At 30.8% G+C, this 11,555-nt stretch overlaps 1 protein-coding gene across 1 annotated transcript in view; it reads left to right on the forward strand.

The window, feature by feature from the left end:
• The window catches only part of LOC141298996 (muscle, skeletal receptor tyrosine-protein kinase-like), a gene marked incomplete at its 5' end in the record, with an annotated part of 28,378 nt that extends 20,587 nt beyond the window's left edge, over positions 1-7,791 (forward strand). The window contains 2 exons of the mRNA XM_073829280.1: positions 2,113-2,237; positions 7,615-7,791. Coding sequence (XP_073685381.1) covers positions 2,113-2,237; positions 7,615-7,791 — 302 coding nt within the window. The remainder of the gene's footprint in view (positions 1-2,112; positions 2,238-7,614) is intronic.
• Positions 7,792-11,555: the final 3,764 nt, after the last annotated feature.

An 11,555-nucleotide genomic window follows, 5' to 3' on the forward strand; every position in this document is an offset into this window, starting at 1 on the left:
GCAGAAAGGGAATGCTGTCTCCAAACAGAGGTTGGCCCATTGGGTGGTTGATGCCATCTCCCTGTCTTATCTGTATCAGGGAGAGCCATGACCCTTAGGTGTTCATGCCCACTCCACTAGGAGTGTTGCTTCATCCTATGCGTTGGCTCATGGGTCCTCACTAGCAGACATCTGCAGAGCTGCGGGCTGGGCGACACCGAATACCTTCGCTAGGTTCTACAACCTTCGCATAGAGGCCGTTTCCTCCCGCGTCTTAACGTAAGACCTCAGGCAAGCGGGAGAACGGCTAGTGTCGGCTTGCTGCACCATTCCCACGTGGATCCGTGCGCCATTTCCCAGTATGTTCCCTCCGGCGAACCCTGGGTCCTCCATGCCCCGCATTCAGGCCTAGGTGCGGAGTAGTTCCTGACTGTGATCCTGCCTGGGTCTCCTTCGCCCCGCAGGTTGTGGCTATACTTTTCAATATTCCAGCGGAGGAGACCGCTGTTTCCCTCGTGTATCCCTAACAAGCTTATGGATATATTGAATTATTTTCATTCCACATGTAAGAATTCCATGTGCTCCGCCCCCCCAACCCATGCTTCAGTACTACTGGCATTCCTGTAGGCCCCCCTTATTGGGCCTCAGGGCGTTGGGAAGGTTACGTTACAATGACCACCTGTGGACACGTCTGGGAAGACCTGCCGGCACGTGGCGTTGTGCATAACGCGGCGTCAGGGTCGTGGCCTTTTCCATGGGTCTAAGTTCCCAATGTAACGTCGAAGTGATTCGACTGAAGGGGAACGTCTAGGCTACGAAGGTAACCCTCGTTCCCTGAAGGAGGGAACGGAGACGTTACATTCCCCTGCCACGTCCCTGGCGTCGCGCTGACGCTGGGCTCTCCGGCTCTTCAGCAAAAGCCTGACTGAGTGGTGCATGTCCACTCACCAATTTTCAATTGGCCTTTTTAATAAGGCTCAGAGATGATCGGTCTCTCAAGCGAGATCCCAATGTAACGTCTCCGTTCCCTCCTTCAGGAAACGAGGGTTACCTTCGTAACCTAGACGTTTCTTTCTTTCTTTCTACTTTTTTGTTTGTTTCTTTCAGTTTTTCTTTCAGTTTGTCTTTCTTTCTTTCTTTCTTTCTTTCTTTCTTTCTTTCTTTCTTTCTTTCTTTCTTTCTTTCTTTCTTTCTTTCTTTATTTATTTCTTTATTTCTTTATTTCTTTCTACTTTTTTGTTTGTTTCTTTCAGTTTGTTTGTTTCTTTTTTCTGGATTCTTTGTTTGTTTGTTTGTTTGTTTGTTTGTTTCTTTGTTTCTTTCTTTCTTTCTTTCTTTCTTTCTTTCTTTCTTCCTTTTCTCTGTTTGTTTTGATCTTACTTTCTTGGTTTCTTTCTGGTTTCCTTCTTTCTTTCTTTCTTTCTTTCTTTCTTTCTTTCTTTCTTTCTTTCTTTCTTTCTTTCTTTCTTTCTTTCTCTGTTTGTTTTGATCTTACTTTCTTGGTTTCTTTCTGGTTTCCTTCTTTCTTTCTTTCTGTTTTTTTTTCTCTTTCTTTCTTTCTTTCTTTCTTTCTTTCTTTCTTTCTTTCTTTCTTTCTTTCTTTCTTTCTTTCTTTCTTTCTTTCTTTCTTTCTTTCTTTCTTTTTGTTTGTTTCAATCTTTCTTGCTTGCTTGCTTTCTTGATTCTATTAGAAAATATTTATATTTTCTAATATAATTGTCAGAAATAATAATAATAACACAAAATACAATTGTGTGGGCCAATCAATAGTCATTTAAAATATTATAGTAATTGACCTTTGACCTAATTTGACGTTTTTGACCCATACAATGTATTGTTGGCTATTGCTACCCCTGCTACTTAACACTGGTTTTGTGGTCCAGGGTCACATATTTAATAATTAATTATATTGGATATTTTTGATATTTTAAAAATGAAACTTTTTAACTTAATGAAAATAATGGTGCATTATTATAATATTTTATTATCTTTACCAGATTGCATTTTTACATTTGCAAACTTTGCATTCAGACTTTTCTTGATGTTGCTTTTGATAAGTCTACATTTCTAATGATTTGATGTGCTTTAAGCTACATTTTTTAGTTTATTTTGTTATCACTGACTCTTCTGTAGCTCCTGCCAAGATACTGAAAGTTCCCAGGGAGAAGAAAGTTCAGATCGGATCAGAGGTTTCGCTGGAGTGTAACGCCACTGGCAACCCAATCCCATCCATAACTTGGCTTGAAAATGGCAACACGGTAAATCCTCTACTTGACTCTCATTTTTCTTTCTCTTTCCCATCTTCCTCTGCACCTTTCACCTCTCAACTCCATGCTTGCTCTGGCTCAACGGAGCAAATTAATTGTACTTTCATCTCATCTTACTGGACCAGAGAGCAGAGCTCAGTACATTCATGCTAAATGTCAGGCGGCATATCTCAAACGTGCTTCCAGTACAATGATGGGGAGGCCTGCGTTCTGCACATGCTTCACTCTGCGCCGCTATTAAAAGGATTCAAACTACAATCATTCCTCAGACCGCTGATCGGACAGCAGCAATAAAGTTTAAGCCAGACTGAGATCAAGTCAAGAATTCAAAACCCCTCAGTGCTCTTATCATTATGCGGGATCGTTTTTGAATGTGGATTTTGGTAGACAGAAACAAAGGGAAACTAAAACTGATCAGCAGTCTTACATGAAGATATTGTCTCAAAACAAGCGTGTAAATCTTTAAATCCAAGAGAATCCAAGATTAAGATTTCTCAGGCTCCTGAACAAGCTTTGCTGTCTTTGTTTTCATTTGGATACCAGCAAACATAGTTTAATGTAATATTTTTTGAGATATGCGTAGATAAATATTGGTTTGGCTAAGCGGCTGTGGTTGAAACATCTATTTTTTGGAGCGATATACACAACAGTGTGGGCAGTAAGTATTAAAGTAGAGAAAAACCTCTTGCTTGGGGTCATATAAAGTAGATACAGGAGAGTTTAACCCTTGGATACCAAAACCACTATATTTCCTCTTGTGTTTGAGTGTGGTTGCACTATGTACACTAGGTTTGCACATACTCTCTTTTCATTTATGCACAAACATTTTTTTTGACGTATTTATTCATTTATTTGTATATTTCTTTACTATTGTGCTGACATACTTGCTAATGACAAAGCAATTTTTTAAAAGTTGCAATCTATTTATTTATTTATTATTAGTTTTTATTTATTTATCTACACACATAGTTTGCGGTTCTGTTATTTTTAATGCAATATTATTTATTTATTTATTTATTTTTGTATTAATATTTAAAATTAGATTTTATTTTTGCATTTTCTATTTTTAAGTTTTAGTAATTTTGTTTTATTTATTTATTTATCCATCCATCCACACATAGTTTTACAGTTGCAATTTTAATGCTAATTAAGTTTTTTTTTTTGGATTAATGTTTAAAATTAGATTTTATTTTTGCATTGTCTATTTTATTTTTAAAGTTTTAGTAATTTTGTTATAATTATCCATCCACACACAAAGTTTTGCAGTTATGTGATTTTTTTTTTTTGATATGTTATTTTAAATGCTATTTTATTTTATTTATTTATTTATTTATTTTTTTGTTATTTGTAACATTATATTATTATTTGTTTTTTTTTATTAAAAAACAAAATTAGTTTTTATTTTTGCATTTTTTTTCTTTTCAATTTTATTTTTTAAGTTTTTGTAATTTTGTTTTAATTATTTATCCATCCACACAAACATAGATTTGTGGTTATGTTATTTTTAATGCTATATTATTTTATTATTATTATTTTTATTATTATTATTATTATTACAATTTAAAATTAGATTTTATTTTTGCATTTTTTTTACTTTTCAAATTTATTTTTTTAAGTTTTTGTAATTTTGTTTTATTTATTTATTTATTTATCCATCCACACACAGATGGTTTTGCGGTTATGGGATTTTTTAATGCTATATTATTATTATTATTATTATTATTATCATTATTATTATTATTTATTTATTTTTATATTTAAAATTAGATTTTGTTTTAGCATATTTTCTATTTTTTTTTTAAGTTTTAGTAATTTAATTAATTAATTAATTAATTAATTAATTTATTTATCCACACACACACACACACACACACACACACACACACACACACACACACACACACACACGCACACACACACACACACACACACACACACACACACACACACAGACACACACACACACACACACACACACACACACACACACACACACACACACACACACACACACACACACACACACACACACACACATAGTTTTGGAGTTATGTGAATTTTAATGCTGTTATTTTATTAATAATAATATTAATTAATATTAATTTTATTAAAATTTGACTTATTTTTGCATTTTCTATTTTCATTTCTAATTTTAAAGTTTGAGTTTTTTTTTTTTTAATTTTTTTTTTATTTTAGTTTTAAATATTTTTATACATCAAGTTAAAATAAAATTTAAAATTAGAATTTAATTAGTTGTTGTGGAATAACGTATATATTTATTTATTTTATTTTTTCATTATTTGTCATTTAGACATTCAACTTTCAGTGGATTGCAAGAACAAATGATGAGACACTAATAATCTTCTGTATAGTAATAACGTATCAAATGCATTTATACATATAAAATTATTATGATGAATAGTTCATGCTGTCCCTAGCTGATGAAGATGATGATTGAGTGATGAACTCTGACCTCTGACCCCCAAAGCATCTTTGAAACCCGTGAGATGTTATTAGACGCTTGATTAAAATGAGCCGTCCGCGAGTGGTTCTGGCAGGACTCGCCGCTCATTAGTTTTCTTTAGCCTGATGAAGTGCCTTCTAAAATCAGCTGCATGAGCACTTTGTCAAATATAGAGCCCTGATCGACATTCCTGCAGGCTCTCATGATCTTCTCATAAACTCAGCAAATCACATTAGCAAAATAGCAGGAGTCTTAGCACATCCAAACGATAAATAGAGGGATTTGTTATAATTGTTGGAATAATCATGTGACCCATCACTTCTATTCTTTTCGATTCTATTCCGCACATGGCTATTTTGTACTACAAATACAAATAGTCTCCAGTTACAGGGCGTATACTGCTGTTAAAGATAATATCATAAATATCATTTAATTATAAGAAGTAGTTGATGAGATGAGCCGTATTTAAAAATGCACATCTGCGACCGCACATCAGTTGAATTATTAATAATGCAGCGATGTTAACTTGTAGCTGCTATATTGCATGGCTACTTGCTAGAAGAATTGTTATTAATTGTTATTTTTATGGCTTCTGATTTCAAATATGTTAGTATAATTTTTTTGTATAATTTTCTACCTTTCAAACGTTACCAAGTGATTTTTTATGTTCTTGAAAGAAGCCTCTTCTGCTTACCAAGTCTGCAATTATTTAGGTAAAAATACAGTAAAAACAGTAATAATGTAAAATATTTTTACAATTTAAAGTAACTGTTTTCTATGTGAATATATATTAAAATGTAATTTATTTCTGTGTTTACAGCTGAATTTTCAGCATCGGTATTTTATTGTGTTTTATTTTATTTTGCTTTAGGACGCAATCTAATATTCTGATTTGCTGCCCAAGAAACATTTCTAATTATTATCAATGTTAAAAACAGTTGAGCTATTTTATTTTATTTTATTTTGTTATTTTATTTTATTTTATTTAACTTTATATTATTTTATTTTATTTTAATTTTTATTTTATTTAACTTTATATTATTTTATTTTATATTTTATTTTATATTTTATTTTATTTTATATTTTATTTTATTTTAAGAAACATTTCTGATTATTATCAATGTTAAAAACAGTTGCACTAATTTAATTTAATTTAATTTAATAATTTTATTTTATTTTATTCTTCAGAAATCAATCTAACATGCTAATTTGCTGCTCAATAAACTTGTTTCTAATTATTATCAATGTTAAAAACAGTAGAGCTATTTTATTTTATTTAGTTATTTTATTTAACTTTATATTATTATTATTATGTTTTTATTATTTAACTTTATATTATTTTGTTTTATATTTTATTTTATTTTATTTTAAGAAACATTTCTGAACATTTTAAGAAACATTTCTGATTATTATCAATGTTAAAAACAGTTGAGCTATTTTAATTTAATTTAATTTAATTTTATTTTATTCTTCAGAAATCAATCTAATATGCTAATTTGCTGCTCAAGAAACTTTTTCTTGTTATTATCAATGTTAAAAACAGTCAAGCTATTTTATTTATTTTATTTTATTTTATTTTATTATTTTTTATTTTTTTATTTTATTTAACTTAATATTATTTTATTTTATTTTATTTTATATTTTATTTTATATTTTATTTTATATTTTATTTTATTTTAATAAGCATTTCTGATTATTATCAATGTTAAAAACAGTTGCACTAATTTAATTTAATTTAATTTAATTTAATCATTTTATTCTATTCTTCAGAAATCAATCTAACATGCTAATTTGTTGCTCAAGAAACTTTTTCTAATTAATATCAATGTTAAAAAACAATCAAGCTATTTTATTTTATTTTATTTTATTTATTCTTCAGAAATCAATCTAATAGGCTGATTTGCTACTCAAGAAACTTTTCTGATTATTATCAATGTTAAAAACAGTTGAGCTATTTTAATTTAATTTAATGTAATAATTTTATTTAATTTTATTTAATTTTATTCTTCAGAAATCAATCTAACATGCTAATTTGCTGCTCAATAAACTTTTTCTAATTATTATCAATGTTGAAAAACAGTCAAGCTATTTTATTTTATTTTATTTTATTTTTCAGAAATCAATCTAATAGGCTGATTTGCTACTCAAGAAACTTTTCTGATTATTATCAATGTTAAAAACAGTTGAGCTATTTTAATTTAATTTAATGTAATAATTTTATTTAATTTTATTTAATTTTATTCTTCAGAAATCAATCTAACATGCTAATTTGCTGCTCAAGAAACTTTTTCTAATTATTATCAATGTTGAAAAACAGTCAAGCTATTTTATTTTATTTTATTTTATTTTTCAGAAATCAATCTAATAGGCTGATTTGCTACTCAAGAAACTTTTCTGATTATTATCAATGTTAAAAACAGTTGAGCTATTTCATTTTATTTTGTTATTTTATTTTATTTAACTTCATATTATTTTATATTTTATTTTAAGAAACATTTCTGAACATTTTAAGAAACATTTCTGATTATTATCAATGTTAAAAACAGTTGAGCTCATTTAATTTAATTTAATTTAATTTTGTTATTTTGTTATTTTTTGTTGTTTTATTTTACTTTTGATCATTTTATTTTATTTATTATTATTCTATTTTATTATCCTTCAGAAATCAATCTAATATGCTGATTTTCTGCTCAAGAAACATTTCTGAATTTGATATAGACCTTTTTCCTGAGTAAACGATGAGCGCCGCCATTACGAATTCTAATGTCAGATTGGATGCACAAGATCCATGTGCTTTTTAAAAACATTTTAATAGATTTAACATTAGATTAGCAGCTCAGAATATACAATACTTTGCAAAGCATTCAGGAAAAAGGTCTATAGCTGATGTTTGTTTGTCTGCAGATATCAGGCGCATCAGTGGAGGAGACACTGGTGAATGAAGTCATCGTGTCTGTTCTGCGCGTGGTGGTTCATAAACCAGCTCTCTACACCTGCCAGGCTACTAACCAGCACAGCGGAGGAGCCAACACCGTCAAAGCCACAGCGAAAATAACCGTCTCAGGTGAGCTCAAGCACTGATTCCTACTAGATTCAATAGACTGTCTACTGCTTTGTACAGTACCAAAAAGTCCCCAGATTTATTTTTCGTTTTTGATACTCAACTGTAAAAAATATCTAAAATGATATAAAAAGGGGAGATTTACAGGGATAGTTCACCCAAAAATGAAAATTCTGTCATTAATTACTAGGGCTGCCCTCGACTATAGATTTTTCTGGTCGACTAGTTAGTGCTGGGTTTGAGTCCACCTAGGTCAAGTCTGAGTCAAAACAGAGTCCAAAATGGGTCGAGTCAGACTCAAGTCCGAGTCCAACAAAACACTACCATTTGTCAGTATATAACCTTCTTTTAATCTAGAAACTAGAAGAGGCCATTTCAAGTTAAATGTAACAAAAGCAAACCTCCATTGCATCTTGATTTCTTGATTTCTTGTTTTCTTTGCGCACAAAAAATATTCTTGTAGCTTCATCAAAATAAGATTGAACCACTGATGTCACATGGACTATTTTTTTTTTCTCTCCTTATCCTTTCCGGGCCTTGAATGTATCAGTTGTGTTGCTGTCTATGCAGGGTCAGAAAGCTCTCAGATTTTATCAAAAATATCTTAATTTGTGTTCTGAAGATGAGCAAAGGTCCTACAGGTTTTGGAACGACATAAAGGTGAGTAATTAATGACAGAATTTTCATTTTTGGGTGAACTATCCCTTTAAAAATCTTTCTAATATTTAAATTTCTTCCAGTTCTTCCATAAATTATTTTATTCCAGCAACAATATAGTTTCAGTACTATGGCAATTAGCAGGAGGTACAGTTTACATGGTAAATGTTTATCTGGGTTATAAAACCTCTACAAGGTTATAAAAGTGACATGAAGCAGTGTTTTAGATATGACAGCTGTTATCATAACCGTTATCACTGTCAAATGCCTGTTATCTGCTTCATATTGGATGTTATGAACCTTTGAAACTTCAAAACACGTAACTGTTAAAAACAAATGATAAAAAAAAAAAAAAAGTTTCCAAATGATCCTATAGTATATGCATTTGCATTTATAATTATTAATGTCAACATGGGACAAACTGCACTTAAAAAAGTACCATGTTAATTTAGAAACAACATTCATCATAATACTATGGTCTTCCCTAAAGTACTTATTTAGTTTTAGCTAGTGATTGAGAAATAAATTATTACTTTTATTCTTTAAGAATGCATTCAAATGGATCAAAAAGAGACTGATTTTGAAATCTGAAAATTCAGCTTTGATTACAGGAATAAATTATATAATAAAGTATATTAAAAATAGAAAATAGTTGTTTAAACTGTAATAATATTTCACAGAATTACTTTTCATTTCCGCCACTGAATAAAAAAATAATTAAAAAAAAGGTTATTGCGGCTTTTTATGTCATAATTTTGACTTTCTTTCATAGAATCCCATGATATAAACTCATAACTGTGGGTAATAAAGTCAGAATCGCATGATATAAACTCACAATTCTGTCAAATAAACTTGCAATTCTGATTTATTTCTCAAAATTGTTGAAGTTGTGATTTTTTTTCTCAGAATTGGGTGATATAAAGCTGCAATTGAGAGTTATAAAGTTAATAAATAAAGTTAAACAACTAAACAATTAAAGTTCAAATTCTGATTTTTAGGAATTGCGAGTTTATATCTTGCAATTCTGACTTTATAAGAGTCAGAATTGTGAGACATAAACTTGCATTTTAAACTTTTGTCTTGCAAATGCAAGTTTGTATCTCGCAATTTTGACTTTATTTCTCGCAGTTGTGGGTAACTGTGATAAAGTCCAGTTTTGAGAGGAAAAAAAGACTGATATATTTCAGAATTGCGAGCTTATTTCTCACAATTCTGACTTAAAAGAGTAGTTCACTTCCAGAACTAAAATTTACAGATAATGTACTCACGCCTTTGTCATCCAAGATGTTCATGTCTTTCTTTCTTCAGTCGTAAAGAAATTATGTTTTTTGAGGAAAAAATATAGTGGACTTCTATGATGCCCCTGAGTTTGAACTTTCAAAATGCAGTTTAAATGCAGCTTCAAAGGGCTCTAAACGTTCCCAGCTATTACCAAAATAATTGACAATTTATATACTTTTTAACCTCAAATGCTCGTCTTGTCTAGCTCTGCAGGTACTCTGTGTGATCCTGTTAATGACAGTTAATGTACAGTATGTCGAAAAACTCGCGTTTGAGATTAAAAAGTATATAAATTGTGAATATTTTTTTTTTATAAAATAACCGATCATTTCGCTAAATAAGAGCCTTCTTCCTCAGCTGTGATCGTTTATAGCCCTTTGAAGCTGCATTTAAACTGCATTTTGGAAGTTCAAACTCGGGGGCACCATAGAAGTCCACTATATAGAGAGAAATCCTAAAATGTTTTCCTCAAAAAACAGAATTTCTTTACAACTGAAGAAAGACAGACACCCCCTTGTCATCCAAGATGTTCATGTCTTTCTTTCTTCATTCGTAAGGAAATTATGTTTTTTGAGGAAAACATTTCAGGATTTCTCTCATATAATGGACTTCTATAGTGCCCTTGAGTTTGAACTTCCAAAATGCAGTTTCAAAGGGCTCTAAACGATTAGAGTCAAGGAAAGAAGGGTCTTATCTAGCAAAACTATTGGTTATTTTCTAAAAAGAAATTACAATTTATATACAATTTAACCTCAAATGCTCATCTTGTCTAGCTCTGTGTGTACTCTGTGTAGATAAAAAAGTAATTACAATAAATTGTAAATGCTTTTAGAAAATAACCGATCGTTTCGCTAGATAAGACCCTTCTTCCTCAGCTGGGATCGTTAGAGCCCTTTGGAGCTGCATTTAAACTGCATTTTGGAAGTTCAAACTCGAGGGCACTATAGAAGTCCGTTATATGGAGAGAAATCCTGAAATGTTTTCCTCAAAAAACATAATTTCTTTACGACTGAAGAAAGAAAGACATGAACATTTTGGATGACAAGGGGGTGAATACATTATCTGTCAATTTTTGTTCTGAAAGTGAATTACTCCTTTAACTTTATAACTGTCAATTGCTAGTTTATATCACCCAATTCTGACTTAATAACTCACAAAAAAGGTCATAAATGCAAAAATTAAAGATAAAGAAAAAAGTTGCAATTCTGAGAAATAAAGTGCAACTTTAATTCTCGGAATTGTAAGTTTATATCACGCAATTCTTACTTTATAACACACAATTATGAGTTCATATCATGCAATTCTAAGAAAAAAGTCAGAATTGTGAGATAAAAGGTTTGCAGTTCGCTTTTTTCTATTGTTTATTCTGTATCGGAAATAGGCTTCCATAGGTTATATTTTATTTATAGGTTATATTATATTTTTCATCAAATAAATTTAGAGCAACAAACAAACAAACAATCCTCTCCCCCCTAAACTTTTAAACAATAGTGCACCATTAAAACACTATTGTAAATGTTCATTTACTGCCTTGATGTATACCACAGTACCAGATCACACAGTGAGTGTATTATTGTCAGGCTGTGATGTCACCAGTCATAATGTTTTAGCAAAATCAATTTGAAATGCTTCTGTTAATAAAGGCCCATGAAACAAGTCTTGTAAACACAGCCCCACTGTGACCTACTGTTTCTGCCATATGCTTCTCTGGCTGCTTTGTGTAAATATGAAGTGACTGCTCTCTAAATTTCAGCAGCTGTGTTTCTGCAGCCAGTATTTCTGTCAGCTTCCCCTGTGTTTGCATAGCTGCTCTGTTGCCTCCTCAAAGCCCCGAAACGCATCCTTG

The sequence above is a fragment of the Garra rufa genome, chromosome 23 (assembly GCF_049309525.1).
Source record: "Garra rufa chromosome 23, GarRuf1.0, whole genome shotgun sequence".
Classification (NCBI taxonomy): Eukaryota; Metazoa; Chordata; class Actinopteri; order Cypriniformes; family Cyprinidae; genus Garra; species Garra rufa.